Source organism: Schistocerca americana, chromosome 4 (genome assembly GCF_021461395.2).
Source record: "Schistocerca americana isolate TAMUIC-IGC-003095 chromosome 4, iqSchAmer2.1, whole genome shotgun sequence".
NCBI classification, from domain to species: domain Eukaryota; kingdom Metazoa; phylum Arthropoda; class Insecta; order Orthoptera; family Acrididae; genus Schistocerca; species Schistocerca americana.
Window position 1 is genome coordinate 650450958 of NC_060122.1, and position 18515 is coordinate 650469472.

The 18515-nt window shown below is 39.5% G+C and overlaps 1 protein-coding gene across 1 annotated transcript in view; it reads right to left on the minus strand.

Annotated features, from left to right (window-relative positions):
- The window catches only part of LOC124613076, a 111072-nt gene that overhangs the window by 19156 nt on the left and 73401 nt on the right, over positions 1 to 18515 (minus strand). The window contains exons 10-11 of the mRNA XM_047141660.1: positions 7939 to 7994; positions 6616 to 6694 (exon numbers count right to left, since the gene is read on the minus strand). Of these exons, the coding sequence (XP_046997616.1) occupies positions 6616 to 6694; positions 7939 to 7994 (135 nt within the window). The remainder of the gene's footprint in view (positions 1 to 6615; positions 6695 to 7938; positions 7995 to 18515) is intronic.

Consider the following 18515-nt stretch of genomic DNA (forward strand, 5'->3'; position numbering starts at 1 on the left):
TCAACCTACAGTAACATACTGTCCCCACACCCTAAATCCAACAGTTTCCACTCCCTATCCTCTCACCTCCTCTCCATTCTCACCTTCCACTGTGTATTTGCTGCCCTCTGCCAATGAATCTGGCTGTCTTTCCCCCCACTCCTCTCTTTTTCTGCTCCTTTTTCCCCCACTTCCTTGCCCCACAACCCCCTGCACACTCCACCACACATCTTTCATCTCTCTTGCCACCCATACACTACTATCCGTATCCCTATCCCTATCCCTTCCCCTTCCCCTACCCCTCCCCCTTCAGACTGCCGCTTGCATCCTACATGATAACTGCATTCCGGCCCAAGAGGCTGGAGTTGCAGGTCATGTGCGCATGAAGTGTGCTTGTTTGTGTGTATGAGTGGTGTGTGTGTCTCTTTTCGTGATGAAGGCTCTGGCTGAAAGCTTTATGTAAGTGTATTTTAAGTGTACCTGTGTCCAATTTAATTCATCTTTATGGTAAGTAGCAAACTGTCTTTTCCTACATTGTTGATATTCCTACCTGAGGTTTCCATTGTTTGATTTTGCCGAACAGCTTTCTTCCATCCTACAATCCTGTGATGCTTTCCTTTGTTACTCTTCTCTATAGCATAACTCTTCTCAGTATCCATCATTCTCTTCTTTCCTGTGTTTATTCACTGCCTTCTAAACCACATCTACTTATGAGCCATACTGTACCAGCGATCATCAGTGCACAACACACACTTCGCGACTGTGCGGATTATTGATGCAGTAGCTGATGCCCCCGATTCTTTCCTCTGATAGTTTTAATTATATTTATTCCTAATAATCCCACTTCATCCCTCATCCTGACATACTTTAGCAGTTTGTTTTCCACACCTGCCCATGCCACACAAACTTAGAACCTCGTCCTAACCCCTCTCCCCCCCCCCCCCCACAACTCTCTCTCTCTCTCTCTCTCTCTCTCTCTCTCTCTCCCCACTCATCACAACACACACACACACCCACACACACACACACACACACACACACACACACACACACTCCCATAACTCATTGTTTCTTTCCTCCTACATTTCTGTACATTTTTAATGTATTTGTACATATTTTTACATAGTTTCATGTGGTTTCACATGTTTTTGCATATTTTTACATATTTGCATGTATTTTTACATATCTGTGTTTATTTTGACACATCTGTGCATGTTTCTGTGTGTCTTTACATATTTTTATGCATTTTTACTCATCTTTTTGCATATCTGGCTCTTCTCACAATCATCAACACGTATTTTGCCCATTTCTGCCATTTCCATTTCCTTTACACCATTCCTACCACAATGGACCCTTGCTCCAACTTTCTACACCAGGTCAGAAAAGTATACCTTTCCCTGGCTAAAACCCAGTCCCATGTCCTGCTTCTCAAATGCTGCCTAAACCATGGAATCCCCCCCCCCCCCCCAACAGCCTAACCGTAAAGATTCCTTTCTCTGGATCCCACCCATCCTCTCATGATGATCCACACCTTTCTAGATTCCACAATTACTGACCCTCACAGGCCTGGTACTTCTAAAACCTATCTCCATGGCACAGGCATCCCAGAACCACCTTTGCTCCCTCCATAAGATACTACTATTCTGCAATCCCTACTCCATACATCACACCTCTGAAATTGAATCCCTTGCTCTGAAGGAGCATTCCCGACACCACCTCCCTAAGTTATCTAACCTGCTGACATCCTACTGCCACCTTGGGGCACCACTATCCAAGCCCTAACGTACCCACTGTTTCCTTCCTTGTCCACCCCTCCTAGCAGCTAATCACTGCCTAGCTGACTTTTTTTTTTTTTTAACCTGCCACATCCCCAAAAACTCCCTACCAAATCCAGAGCCAAAACATTCCTGTAACACTGTCATTAACCTTTCCAACAAAACTCTCAGCTCAACAGATGTTTGACTCACCTTTAGCTCTACACCCAAATTTAACTACGCTGGACTTGTCAAAGACCTACTCCCCTTCTCCCAATCTCTGCAGTGGAAGAACTTCTATGCTGCCAATCTCTCAAACCAAAACCACCCTAATTCCAACAGTGAACACCATCTCTTCCAGTCCACACCACCATCCAACCATGATCCTCCCCCCCCCCCCCCCCTCCACCCCTCACCCACTCACGGTCACCTTCCAGGAATTCCTTACCTCCAACTTAGCCTCACCATCCTTCCCCAGGTCACTTCCTCAGAATGCCAGCCTTTCAGAAGAAGAAAGAACAGCAACACACAACCTCAAGACATATCCCAACCTAAACATCCTACCTGCAGACAAAGGTTGCACCGCTGTTGTTATTAATCGCAGTTACTACCTGGCACCAGGCATTCACCAATTATCTGACTCCTCCACCTATAAACAGAATCTGAGATGGTTGAGTGGGGACTCCTATGACACTTGATGTGGAACAACCCACTTGCATCCATACAGTACTCAACTTTGAACTCATTCTGTGCCCCCCTAACTCATATATAATTGCTGCAACTTCTGTTGTCATTATCTGATGGTGAAACCATTATTCCATAATCAATTGGCCAGTTCATTTCACTTCACTTTACTGACCATTACCATCTATAACTTCCACTCATTTGTCTTTTTAGATTTTCTAGTTCTCTAGGAGATCTATAATTCCTTGAACTAATTCACTGAATATTGGTTGTGTATGCTTTCCTTCTGACATGGGTGTAGTCAGCACTCTGCATCCAAAGGACTCACTGCAGAGGAGGTAGTTAATTTATATCCAGACATTTTCCTCTGGTGGAAGTCATGGAATTAAAACACACAATATCTTCTGTACATTTCATCTGAATGTTTAATATAGTAATTTCAGCTTTCTACTACATCATCATGCTGCTGGTTGCCTCTAATCTTTCCATGTCCAAAGGCCACTCCATGTTCCACAAACAAACTGGTTTATCAGTCTCGACCAACTCTTGCTCACTTGTTTGCAATGTGTCATTAAACTGGGAATATGTCTCAGCTCAGTAAAATGTAATAACAAAAAGGTAATCAATGCCTCACATGAAAACATCAGGTGTATACGACCCAGGACAACCAGGAAAGCTGGGAAAAATCTGGGAATTTTTTCATCCCGGAGAAAACCGGGAAAACCTCAGGAAATTTTTCAGGATTCTGGGAATTTTTCATTGTTTTAGCTTTCAGTTAAAATTTTGTGATTTACGCTGGTAAGAATTGATTCTCTAGCAAAGAATGTTACTGTATCCTGCTACTGGAGAATGATACTGCAGTAATAAAATATAAACAAGAGGGGAAAAAATATAACTTTAGTGGCACAGGAAATGCATCATTTACAACAACAAAACACTGTGCACAAACAAGCATCTGCAAACAGCAAAAATATGTCAAAGGCCTTAGGGCGAAGATTATGTAATACTTCGTAACAATAAACTGCTTTCTATGAGCATGACATCACAACCGTTTACATTAGGTTCGTCTGACCAGTTGCCAGTGGACTCATGCGCAGGCGCAGTTGACTCGTGTATGAGCAGTACCTTCTCCCACTTCCCACTACTTGAAGTGTGGCTGTTAACTGTATCGGCAGTAACAGCAAGCAACCAGATGCTAATGAGAAAAAATTTTCTCGCGCTCCCTAGCTGCCAGATTCATGCACATGCAGTGTTGTCCGAGTTGTAGTGGGGAGGGGGTTAGTCACCACCTGACCCCTGTTTGCGTTACGTGTTCCTCTTCATTTACAGATCCCACATCAAATGAAACCAAAACGGATTTCTGCGGCTGGGAGCTCTCAAGCGAATTATAATACAGTCACATAAGTATGGAGGGCAAAAATATATTATTAGTTTCAGTTTTCTGATTCTATTTTATTTCCAACTTATTAGCAGTCAAACATTAATCGCCTTGCAGAACAATGAAGTAATTTTTGTCAGTTTGCTAAAGAAATTTGGCATTATTAATCTTTCTGCTGAGGCAATCAATGTATTTGAAATGAAATGTTTTGTTCCATAGTATTGGCTAGTTCACTATTTGCTGAATTTCAAGTGCACATTTTCATCTTCTGCCACTATGGCATTATGCCATAATAAAGAACCAAGTATGAGATAGTACTGGTACTCCAAGAAAATTTACATTCCAAAAACCACACTGAAAAGCTTAATATCAGATGGGACCTACTGCATTGTGAATCTGGAAAAAAACTGATGTGCACTTCAAGCTGAAATACGCATTTTAGTATGGTTTACAAAATTCCAATGCTCTTGGAGTATCCCCTGATGTCTTGTTTCTTTTATGGTGTAATGTAAGCTCTCTTAGTGCTATACATAGGAACATGAGGGCTTCATACACCACTGTAGCTCCACACACACAATATGCCTGTTTTCACGCGCTCTCTGGCAACTGCTAAATCGAACCTATTTCTAACAGTCTCAGGATAGCATTGCGAATGATGGTTCAAAAAGCGTTACTTTCAAAGCAAATTTCTTTTTACCCAAGATGAATTATGTTACGTGTGAGAAAGTGGGATCAATTTCTTAAATCACAGAGCGTTTAAAACTGAATACTTTGAGGACCAACCACTTACAAGAATTTCGCGCTCAGAAGACCAGACATTTATGTCATTATTTTAAATTTACTACAGGGTGTACATAAAGTCCAGGAACACTTTCAATTATTTATTGCACAAAAACTAAACATTGTACTGATGTCATACACATTGCATTTTGAAGAGAAACTCTGATTTATTATTATTATTATTATTAATTTTTTTAATTAAACATGTGATATGCAAACCATGAGTGACCCAGCAGACGCCAATACAGTAACCGAATTCTTGCCATACCTGTCCCAGCATGGCATCGTCGACTGTGGCAGTCGCTTCTCGTATTCTCTCCCTGAGCTCTGCTACATCACATGGTAGAGATGGTACATACGACAGATCTTCAATGTGTCCCCACAGCAAAATGTCACATCTGGTGATCGGGGAGGCCATTTCATGAAACAGCTGTTCCCTCCAAAACACAGACAGCTCGCTCCACACCTGAATGCGCCATGTTTGTGACTAGCGCTTACTATCGGCAAATTACCAAACTACACTGTGGCGGTATACATGGAAAAGGGGAAAAAAAACTTTCAGGGTTTCTCTTCAAATTGACATATGTATGATATTTCTGAACAATGTATGATTCTTGAGCAATAAATAATTGAAAGTGTTCCCGGACTTTATGTATACCCTGTATTAATGTAAACCATTAACTTTTCCTCTTTGGATGTTCACGCTACATAACTGGGATCTTGCTATTGGCTGACTATAACACGTGTATTATGCTCTGAACATCTGCTGGTGAGGTCACGTAGCATGAGACATGACTGGCTTACAAAAGGACATCGCAATCTCAATTTTAATGCTCTGGGAACTAAAGTGCTGTGTTTCGTAAAATTCGAATTTATATTTTCGTAATACGAAAATATGCAGCATATATGTTGCTGCACATCAAAGGTCTTTCCAAAACTTATCTCCTTTTTTTTTCAACAAAACTCTTTCCAAAACTTCTCTCCCCTGTCCCGCCCATCCCACCCTCCTCCCCACCCAAAAAAATTGATAATTTTTACAGTTTCAAAGGAAAAATCTATGGAAAATCTACTGTCACTTAGCATGCAAAAAGTGTATTTTCGACTGGGAAAAAGTATATTTTTTTAAATGGGATAGCCGGGAATTTTTTTTTCCTTGTCCGCTTATACACCCTGGAAAAAAATCCCTTTTCTGAAAGATCCACAAGAACACACACACACACACAAGATCCTGAGTTCAAAAAAATAGCAAGAACTTCTCGTGTCATCATTCTCAAAATGGTGATTACTGAAAATAGTATGTACTTTAACTAGTGGAATTTACATTTTTTATAATAGTAATGATTAATAATTATGTCACCCAGTATGAGACATGACTGGCTTACAAAAGGACATCGCAATCTCAATTTTAATGCTCTGGGAACTAAAGTGCTGTGTTTCGTAAAATTCGAATTTATATTTTCGTAATACGAAAATATGCAGCATATATGTTGCTGCACATCAAAGGTCTTTCCAAAACTTATCTCCTTTTTTTTTCAACAAAACTCTTTTCAAAACTTCTCTCCCCTGTCCCGCCCATCCCACCCTCCTCCCCACCCAAAAAAATTGATAATTTTTACAGTTTCAAAGGAAAAATCTATGGAAAATCTACTGTCACTTAGCATGCAAAAAGTGTATTTTCGACTGGGAAAAAGTATATTTTTTTAAATGGGATAGCCGGGAATTTTTTTTTCCTTGTCCGCTTATAGACCCTGGAAAAAAATCCCTTTTCTGAAAGATCCACAAGAACACACACACACACAAGATCCTGAGTTCAAAAAAATAGCAAGAACTTCTCGTGTCATCATTCTCAAAATGGTGATTACTGAAAATAGTATGTACTTTAACTAGTGGAATTTACATTTTTTATAATAGTAATGATTAATAATTATGTCACCCAGTATTCTGTGAGACCAAGACAGTAATTTGTGTTTTATGTCTCAAATGTATTATATAATACACATAAAGATCATAATATAAACAAAGATAGCAAGAAATAATTACCCAGAGTTACAGGGATCCACTTCATTAACCCCATTGTCAAACGTAACACTCAGTCCATCTTCATTGTCGTCATCCTCATCTGGAAAAAAAAAAATCTTCATATTAAACACTAAAATACGTAGGTGGCTTCATATAAAAGAAAAAAATATAATATAACCAACCTCTCCACCTGCCCACCCATGTGGATATATGTTGCATGTTTCCAAACTCAGGAAGGAGATGCTGTATATAGCTATTTAAGGGCACACAAAATAGCTAGTACACAATGCCTGCACCAAAAAATGTGCAAGACAAAAATGATGTATCATAATCTACTCAGAACTGCAGTTCTAATGGCTTAAGTAGCTTGAATGATAACACAACACTACAAAGCTTTCCTACATTAAACAGTTGTCACACGGAAGATGCTTCAGAAATGCTCAGTGATTGGTTACAGAAAATAAAGGAAACAAAAGTTTTAAAGAAAATACCTTTACTGACCTTCAAAGTAACCACCACTGGATACAACACACTTCTGACATTGGTTGTAAAGCTGTTGAAAACTGTCAGCAAATGCTCCTTTTGAATCACTCAAAGCACTGTGATCAAGCATTGTTGGATATCCAGAATTGTCTAAAAATGTTTGTGAACAATAGTGCTTGCACTGTCTTTGCTTAACTCCAACTGTTTTTCTCTCATTCTCAAAGACAGCCACCATTCATCCACAAGAAACCATTGCACATGTGTCATTGCAAAATGGTGCGATGCATTAACATGAAGTTTTGCTTCAAATTAGGGAATACGGCAATGGAGACTCATGCCATGTTAGAGCAAGTGTACAGTGTTGAAGAAGTGAGAAAAAACTGTGTTTTAGAGAAGGAAAGGACAGTGTTGAGGATGAACTGCATTCAGATCAACAAGCACAGTCCCAGACAACACTGAACAAGTGCACAGCTGCTTGTGCATGTTCAGCAGCTCCCTTTGAGAATGAGAGCAGAAGAGCTGAAGATAAGCAGAGACAGTGTAAGTACATCGTTCATTAACACTTGTGAATGTTCTAGATATCTGACAAAACATGACCGTGGTGCTTGCAGACAGTTTTCAACAGCTTTACAACCAATTTCAGTAGTGTATTGTAACCAATGGTGATTACTCTGAGGGACAGTAAAGGTATTTTGTTTGGAACTCTTATTTCACTGAATTTTTCTATGCACCTTGTATGACACCTTATGGATTCTTGTGTAAAACCAGAATTATTTTTACTATTATAACCTTCTTCCATTACTAGGACTTATTAATTTAACAGTTTCGAATGATTAACTGTTTACTGCACTGGCAACTTACCATGATGATCTGTCCCATCATTTGGTCGGCAGCCATCATTTGGTCGGCAGGATGATCTGGAATTTAAAATCTTTAATTAGAGATTGTTTTACTGAGTAGTTATCTTTTCAATTCTCTCTGTTAATGTATCCATACACACATTTACCATTTATGAATTCAGTATATTTGCTGTAAAGATAAGAGCAACACAGTGACAGAAAACTGGGACCATAGCCAACTGAAATTGGTAGTCCATAAACACTTAACACAGTTGTAATTTGGAATACAATTATCCACCACTCATTTGTTGTAACAATATGATAAAATCAAGTGGCAGCTGTTTCTTCTGAATAATAATAATGTGTCCACCCACACTTGTTCATTACGGACGAGTAAATTTAAATACCAATGGAAGTTATGATCAAACTGCTGCACCCTGAACTGGTTAAAAAATGTTAAATGTTAGTGACTTGCAAATGGTCACAAAATATGATGCTAGATAAATGATTTTACACCAACACAGCTCTCTTGGGTACCCTTCTTCGTGTATTTACCAGACACATACAATCACCACAGTCAACACTACGTACGGTGTAAAAGAATTAATTTTCAGACCCATAACAGCTTCTTCTCAGAGTCAGAAATTAGTGGATATCGTCATAAATTACAGATTTCGGCATGTTGGATTGAAGTCTGCACAGTGTAGTGTTACATATCACTCCAGAGGAGTGCTGTGTTCCTTACGTATTCTTACCAAGGAAAAATACTTGTGAATGAAGACTAGAAAACAAGTCATCATAGTGGAGAGCACAAATATTGGACAGATTTGTTATTTTAGTTGCATGCAGAGAATCACACTTAAGGACAATGTAAGTCTCCAAGATGGGATGGCAATTGCAGTAACTTCACAAGAGGAAGTTCCTGGAAGCAAGCAAATATATCAGCTCATTGCATCACTGGCCTAGTTTGGAGAAGTGCAAAATCCTCAGAGAATATGTAACTCTGACAATCCTTATGACTGGACTCGAGAAAATGAAATGTCATTCTGATTCTATCTCATATGATGAGGTTTTGTGTTGGACATTCTGATTTGATATGTGATGTTATTACATACACATAAGGTGTCTGCAAAATTAGTCAAGAAAAAGAGTATTTGCAGTATTAAATTTTTCCTTGCAGTACAAAACAGTAAAGGAGGAGATGTCTTATTGCTCCATTCAAGGCAACAGTTCAGCAAAGCAAGAGGTAAACTAGAAAAACAGGAAATCTTCATTAATTAATCCACATCTAACTCAACAAGTACCCCACACTTGTTGTGCACTACTGGAGGGTGCAGAGCTAATTATTGCTGGAGGGCAGACATAAACTGGAATACTGAACAATTATACAAATAAATAACTGAACGGTGAGAAGAAGTGCACATATCAATACATGCACTAAAAACCAGATATTTAGAAGAATGAAATATATTCTCAAGGGAATTCAGTTAAAATTGATAGCATTACATACAACAAAGAAGGTTATTAACACAGTGAGTCAGATGATTGGTGGCCGGCAGCTTTTACCAATGGTGACTGTTATCAACTCATGACTGACAATTCTATGGTGTCTAGCAGTGCAGGTGGCAGTTGCTCAACAACTTCATGATGTCACTGAGTTGCAGTTGCACTGTGCATTCCACATTACAGTGCTGCATGCTGCACGACAAAACTCTCTCTCTCTCTCTCTCTCTCTCTCTCTCTCTCTCTCTCTCTCTCCTTCTCTCAAGACTTAATTGATTTGTAGTAGAAATTTTCTAACAAAGAGTCGGTGAATCGTTTATTAGAAAAGTATTGTTAAAATATTATTATTTCTTTCCTTTCTCAGACGTTATGTCTGGTTAAAAATGGAAAGTGAAGCGGACCTTGATCAAGCGTGACTTCCTTTTAACTGTACGGTATATGTTACATTGTATTTAGGAACTTTTGGGTAATTGAACATGTATCAATAATTACAGATTCCTGTAGTTGTATATATACGTTTGGATGTAGCTGTATTGTGTTGATGTACTGGTGGATATTGTGTGGTATGACTCCTGTAGTTGATAGTATAATTGGTATAATCTCAACTTTATCCAGATGCCACATATCCTTGACTTCCTCAGCCAGTTGGATGTATTTTTCCATTTTTTCTGCTGTTATCTTCTGTATATTTGTTGTATTGGGTATGGATATTTCGGTTAGTTGTGTTAATTTCTTCTTTTTGTTGGTGAGTATAATTTCAGGTTTGTTATGTGGTGTTGTTTTATCAGTTATAATGGTTTTGTTCCAGTATAATTTGTATTCATCATTCTCCAGTACATTTTGTGGTGCATACTTGTATGTGGGAACATGTTTTATTAGTTTATGTTGTATGGCAAGTTGTTGATGTATTATTTTTGCTACATTGTCATGTCTTCTGGTGTATTCTGTATTTGCTAATATTGTACATCCGCTTGTGATGTGATCTACTGTTTCTATTTGTTGTTTGCAAAGTCTGCATTTATCTGTTGTGGTATTGGGATCTTTAATAATATGCTTGCTGTAATATCTGGTGTTTAATGTTTGATCCTGTATTGCAATCATGAATCTTTCTGTCTCACTGCATATATTGCCTTTTCTTAGCCATGTGTTGGATGTGTCTTGATCAATGTGTAGCTGTGTTAGATAATATGGGTGCTTGCCATGTAGTGTTTTCTTTTTCCAATTTACTTTCTTCATATCTGTTGATGTTATGTGATCTAAAGGGTTGTAGAAGTGGTTATGAAATTGCAATGGTGTAGCTGATGTATTTATATGAGTGATTGCTTTGTGTATTTTGCTAGTTTCTGCTCGTTCTATAAACAATTTTCTTAAATTGTCCATAATGCAGGTTTTTTATGTTGATAAATCCCCTTCCTCCTTCCTTTCTGCTTAATGTGAATCTTTCTGTTGCTGAATGTATGTGATGTATTCTATATTTGTGGCATTGTGATCGTGTAAGTGTATTGAGTGCTTCTAGGTCTGTTACTCCATTTCACTACTCCAAATGAGTAGGTCAATATTGGTATAGCGTAAGTATTTATAGCTTTTGTCTTGTTTCTTGCTGTCAATTCTGTTTTCAGTATTTTTGTTAGTCTTTGTCTATATTTTTCTTTCAGTTCTTCTTTAATATTTGTATTATCTTATTATCTATTCCTATTTTTTGTCTGTATCCTAGATATTTATAGGCATCTGTTTTTTCCATCGCTTCTATGCAGTCACTGTGGTAATCCAATATGTAATCTTCTTGTTTAGTGTGTTTTCCCTTGACTATGCTATTTTTCTTACATTTGTCTGTTCCAAAAGCCATATTTATATCATTGCTGAATACTTCTGTTATCTTTAGTAATCGGTTGAGTTGTTGATTTGTTGCTGCCAGTAGTTTTAGATCGTCCATGTATAGCAAATGCATGATTTTGTGTTGGTATGTTCCATTAATATTTTATCCATAATTTGTATTATTTAGCATGTTGGATAGTGGGTTCAGAGCAAGGCAGAACCAGAAAGGACTTAATGAGTCTCCTTGGTATATTCCACACTTAATCTGTGTTGGCTGTGATGTGATGTTATTTGAATTTGTTTGGATATTAAGTGTGGTTTTCAATTTTTCATTACTGTGTTTAGGAACTGTATCAATTTAGGATCTACTTTGTGTATTTCCAATATTTGTAGTAACCATGAGTGGGGTGCACTATCAAAAGCTTTTCAGTATTATTATTATTATTATTATTATTATTATTATTATTATTATTAGCAGTAGCAGTGTGCCTGTATGCCCATATTAACTACAAATATGGAACCTCATTTGAAAGATTTGTTGACAAATCTAACTGAAAAATTTAAGGCAGATCAAGAACAATTTAGGGCAGAACTAAAGCAGCCTGAGGAAGTTCTTCTCAAGACAAATGCTCCGACAACTACTGAGCTAAATTCTAAATTAGATATAACCAACACCAAAATACATGAACACACCAATCAATTTGATGTAACTAATGAAAGACACATACACAAGTTAATAATTAGATGAACAAATTGATGAATCACATCAGGGAACATAGAGACAAACAGAAATTTATTACACATAGAAATTTACAATATTGAATTTACTTGAAGACTTACATTCTGACATAACAGAACAATCTGATTTGATCAAGAAAAAGGTAAACAATCAGTCTGATGAATTAAATACAGATCTAAAACAAACTTCAGACACTATTGCCAGACTTAATATTTCAGAATAATGTACAGACTCAGATGAAGTAGGAATATTATGTTCCAATTTAACAAATGCTGAAAGAAAGTGTTAATATTTTAAATGAACAAAAGGCCAAATCAGGTAACAGTAAACCTCATTCATCAGTTAACAATATGAAAACTGAAGTATGTAATTTAAATTTAAGAGCAGAAAATAGCTTTAATTATATTGCATGTGAAGAATCTATACGGGAAAATTATTTAAATTTATTTTACAGGTGCAGCTGAACTGGTGGAGAAAATATATCTAAATATTTTTTGTGGACAATTTAGAATTAGCTGTAATGATTTTGCTTATCTAGTGGTGTTTTAAGTCAGTTTGTGTGGAATGTTAAATTTTGATATACAATTATGTAATGATAACTTAACATTGGCTTAAAAAAAAACTCTTATGAGTGCCAAAGAATAAGATTCAGTTGCTCATGTAAGTTTAGATCGTACAGCACAAACAAAGAGAAAATTAATTATCTTGGGAAAACAAATATAAAGAAAAGAAGAAACAAATTCGACAAAGAAGGTACGAGGCCTCAGGCCTACAATAAGTAAAATAAGAAAAGTAGGGTAACTGATGTATGCTGAGAAGGGTATTCGGATATATTTTTCAATGGCACTGGCACAATGGGTTAAAATGATGCGCCAAAAACTTATTCCACTTTTGATTTATCTTTAAGGTGACAAATACAAAACTGAATAACAATGTACTTCGAAGTAAAGTTTAGCATTAACTCCTCAAGCCAGCACCTCAAGTATGAATTTGTGTGTTGCGAGCATCTGCATTGGCTTTATCTTGATCACATACTTACCAGGTGCATTCTTGCAGGTGAAACTACATTACTTTGCCTTCTGTTGACAACCAATGATACTGTTTCATCAGCTAACTGTAAAAAGGTCTGTGCTGACCTAGCGTTAACATTTTTGTTAGAAAGTGAACAGGTCAGACGAAACAATGTGTTGTATCTTACAATCGGAGTGATGCCCTCGAATGCTAAACTACACAGCCAAATACTTAGAGCAGTCTTACATCGGAGCAAAATCTTGCAATTATCAGTGAACCAAGGAACAAATTGTATAAATGACAATGGGAGTGACCTAGATATTACTGATGACAATTATACTGACTGAAACAAACCAGACTATGCACCAAGACAGATTTGAGATACTTTGTAGATGCAATTATGAGAAAGTGAATGCGTCTGAGAAAAATAAAAGATTGTCCAAGCTGCACTTGGTCATTCAGCACTTGAATGATACATTTAAAAATATATATAAAATGGGAGAAAGCACTTGGGTGAATGAATCCCTTATGCTATGGAAAGGAAGGCTGGCAATAAAAACCTGCCCACCTAGAAAAACATCAAATTTTGGAATAAAGACCTAGAAGATCTGTGAATCCCCCGCACAATATTTATGGCAGTTATTTACACATAAAGTCCCACTGAGAAAGAAACAAAATTTCTTTCTGCAGATACCCTGAAAACAAGTCAGACAGTATTAGAACTTACTGAGCCTCATTTTAACTTAGGCCATAAACTCTGGGCGGACAGTGATTACAAAGCGTACATTTGTGTCAGATTACAAAGCACACATTTGTGTTACCGTTTGGTGGAAAGGGGTACAAATGTAGCTGACACACTTTGGCTGAATAGGAAGAATGTACCTGATGCCCTGATGCACTCAAGAAAGGTAAAATCATTCACTGGGTATTACGATGCTGAAATGGAAGGATAAAAAACAGGTGACTTTTATTTCAACATTCCATAATGATGCAGCTGCTACAACAACCAAATGGGGCAAAGAGATGAGAAAGCCTCAATTTATTAAAAAATACAATTCTTTTATGGGTGGTGCAGATATGAAGGCTTAGAAACTACACTCCTGGAAATGGAAAAAAGAACACATTGACACCGGTGTGTCAGACCCACCATACTTGCTCCGGACACTGCGAGAGGGCTGTACAAGCAATGATCACACGCACGGCACAGCGGACACACCAGGAACCGCGGCGTTGGCCGTCGAATGGCGCTAGCTGCGCAGCATTTGTGCACTGCCGCCGTCAGTGTCAGCCAGTTTGCCGTGGCATATGGAGCTCCATCGCAGTCTTTAACACTGGTAGCATGCCGCGACAGCGTGGACGTGAACCGTATGTGCAGTTGACGGACTTTGAGCGAGGGCGTATAGTGGGCATGCAGGAGGCCGGGTGGACGTACCGCCGAATTGCTTAACACGTGGGGCGTGAGGTCTCCACAGTACATCGATGTTGTCGCCAGTGGTCGGCGGAAGGTGCACGGGCCCGTCGACCTGGGACCGGACCGCAGCGACGCACGGATGCACGCCAAGACCGTAGGATCCTACGCAGTGCCGTAGGGGACCGCACCGCCACTTCCCAGCAAATTAGGGACACTGTTGCTCCTGGGGTATCGGCGAGGACCATTCGCAACCATCTCCATGAAGCTGGGCTACGGTCCCGCACACCGTTAGGCCGTCTTCCGCTCACGCCCCAACATCGTGCAGCCCGCCTCCAGTGGTGTCGCGACAGGCGTGAATGGAGGGACGAATGGAGACGTGTCGTCTTCAGCGATGAGAGTCGCTTCTGCCTTGGTGCCAATGATGGTCGTATGCGTGTTTGGCGCCGTGCAGGTGAGCGCCACAATCAGGACTGCATACGACCGAGGCACACAGGGCCAACACCCGGCATCATGGTGTGGGGAGCGATCTCCTACACTGGCCGTACAGCACTGGTGATCGTCGAGGGGACACTGAATAGTGCACGGTACATCCAAACCGTCATCGAACCCATCGTTTTACCATTCCTAGACCGGCAAGGGAACTTGCTGTTCCAACAGGACAATTCACGTCCGCATGTATCCCGTGCCACCCAACGTGCTCTAGAAGGTGTAAGTCAACTACCCTGGCCAGCAAGATCTCTGGATCTGTCCCCCATTGAGCATGTTTGGGACTGGATGAAGCGTCGTCTCACACGGTCTGCACGTCCAGCACGAACGCTGGTCCAACTGAGGCGCCAGGTGGAAATGGCATGGCAAGCCGTTCCACAGGACTATATCCAGCATCTCTACGATCGTCTCCATGGGAGAATAGCAGCCTGCATTGCTGCGAAAGCTGGATATACACTGTACTAGTGCCGACATTGTGCATGCTCTGTTGCCTGTGTCTATGTGCCTGTGGTTCTGTCAGTGTGATCATGTGATGTATCTGACCCCAGGAATGTGTCAATAAAGTTTCCCCTTCCTGGGACAATGAATTCACGGTGTTCTTATTTCAATTTCCAGGAGTGTATATCCTTCTCTCATAGAAAGGAAGAGAGGCACAAAGTTGTACATGAAAATGTTCACAAGGCTGATGAATATTGTCATGCAAATAGTTTTTATTGTTTACAAAAAATTTGCTCTGAATACTATGGGACTTAACTTCTGAGGTCATCAGTCCCCTAAAACTTAGAATTACTGAAACCTAACTAACCTAAGGACATAAGGACATCACACACACCCATGCCTGAGGCAGCATTCGAACCTGCGACCGTAGCGGTCGCGACGTTCCAGACTGTAGTGCCTAGAACCGCTCGGCCACCCCGGCCGGCTATTGTTTACAAGTCCAGTGAGAAGACAAAGGAAGAATCACATGTACATTTCAGGTTGTTTCTTGTATCATAACTGCTGGAAACTAATGGAAAGGATGTGATTTCACCTCAATGTGGGCAGCCTTCAAAAACATCTATGCCTGAATGGCTCACAGCATGGGATTTCATTGAGAATATACCACCCACACAGAAGAACAGTCCTATAAAGAGATGTGTAGTGTGATGCAGAATGATAGCAATTATCATTATGCTGCAGAGACTTTGATGGGGAACTTTGTTTTGAAGATTGTTTCTAGGTACACCACACTGAAAATTCATATTAAGTGACAATGTAAACTGCCTCACAATTGCTAAGGAACGACACTTTCTCAGGAACAACTGCCAATGGCTACAGAACAATCGATAATTATTATGAATATTTGGCCATTGATATTAAACAAAAACGTAGAGAGTGAAACCTATTCACAATGCTCTGTACCCATTCGACACACAATGCAGTATGGTGTTTGAAGAAAGTGGTTGGGGAACCGATTAGTGTGACATTCTATGTGGTACAGCAGCATGAACCACTTGCGTGCCTCAGCAATACAGATGGCCGTACCGTAGGTGCAACCACAACAGAGAGGTATCTGTTGAGAGGCCAGACAAACGTGTGGTTCCTGAAGAGGGGCAGCAGCCTTTTCAGTAGTTGGAGGGACAACAGTCTGGATGATTGACTGATCTGGCCTTGCAACACTAACCAAAACGGCCTTGCTGTGCTGGTACTGCGAATGGCAGAAAGCAAGGGGAAACTACAGCCGTAATTTTCCCGAAGGCATGCAACTTTACTGTATGGTTAAATGATGATGGCGTCCTCTTGGGTAAAATATTCCAGAGCTAAAATAGTCCCCCATTCGGATCTCCGGGCAGGGACTACTCAAGAGGGCATCGTTATCAGGAGAAAGAAAACTGGAGTTCTACAGATCGGAGCGTGGAATGTCAGTTCCCTTAATCGGGCAGGTAGGTTAGAAAATTTAAAAAGGGAAATGGATAGGTTGAAGTTAGATATAGTAGGACTTAGTGAAGTTCGGTGGCAGGAAGAACAAAACTTTTGGTCAGTTGAATACAGGGTTATAAATACAAAATCAAATAGGGATAATGCAGGAGTAGTTTTAATAATGAATAAAAAAATTGGAGTGCGGGTAAGCTACTACCAACAGCATTGTGAACGCATTATTGTGGCCAAGATAGATACAAAGCCCATGGCTACTACAGTAGTACAAGTTTATATGCCAACTAGCTCTGCAGCTGACGAAGAAATTGAAGAAATGTATGATGAGATAAAAGAAATTATTCAGGTAGTAAAGGGAGACGAAAATTTAATAGTCATGGGTAACTGGAATTCGAGAGTTGGAAAAGGGAGAGAAGGAAACAATGGGTGAATATGGATTGGGGGAGAGAAATGAAAGAGGAAGCCGTCTGGTAGAATTTTGCACAGAGCATAACTTAATCATTGCTAATACTTGGTTCAAGAATCATGATAGAAGGTTGTATACAAGGAAGAATCCTGATCACAATCTATTGGTTATGAACTGTAGATTAAAACTGAAGAAACCACAAAAAGGTGAGAATTTAAGGAGATGGGACCTGGATAAACTGAAAGAACCAGAGGTTGTACAGAGTTTCAGGGACAGCATAAGGGAACAATTAACAGGAAGGGGGAAAGAAATACAGTAGAAGAAGAATGGGTGGCTTTGAGGGATGAAGTAGTGAAGGTAGCAGAGGATCAAGTAGGTAAGAAGACGAGGGCTAGTAGATATTCTTAGGTAACACAAGGAATATTGAATTTAATTGATGAAAGGAGAAAATAAAAAAACGCAGTAAATGAAGCAGGCAAAAGGGAATACAAACATCTCAAAAATGAGATCGACAGGAAGTGCAAAATGGCTAAGCAGGGATGCCTAGAGGACAAATGTAAGGATGTAGAGGCTTATCTCACTAGGGGTAGGATAGATACTGCCTACAGGAAAGTTAGAGAGACCTTTGGAGAAAAGAGAACAACTTGTATGAATATCAAGAGCTCAGATGGAAACACAGTTCTAAGCAAAGAAGGGAAAGCAGAAAGGTGGAAGGAGTATATAGAGGGTCTATACAAGGACGATGTACTTCAGGACAATATTATGGAAATGGAAGAGGATGTAGAAGAAGATGAAATGGGAGATACGATACTGCGTGAAGAGTTTGACAGAGCACTCAAAGACCTGAGTCGAAACAAGGGCCCGGGAGTAGACAACATTCCATTGGAACTACTGACGGCCTTGGGAGAGCCAGTCCTGACAAAACTCTACCATCTGGTGAGCAAGATGTATGAGACAGGTGAAATACCCTCAGACTTCAAGAAGAATATAATAATTCCAATCCCAATGAAAGCAGGTGTTGACAGATGTGAAAATTACCGAACTATCAGTTTAATAAGTCACAGCTGCAAAATACTAACGCGTATTCTTTACAGACGAATGGAAAAACTGGTAGAAGCTGACCTCGGGGAAGATCAGTTTTGATTCCGCAGAAATGTTGGAACACGTGAGGCAATACTGACCATACGATTTATCTTAGAAAATAGATTAAGGAAAGGCACACCTACGTTTCTAGCATTTGTAGACTTAGAGAAAGCTTTTGACAATGTTAACTGGAATACTCTCTTTCAAATTCTGAAGGTGACAGGGGTAAAA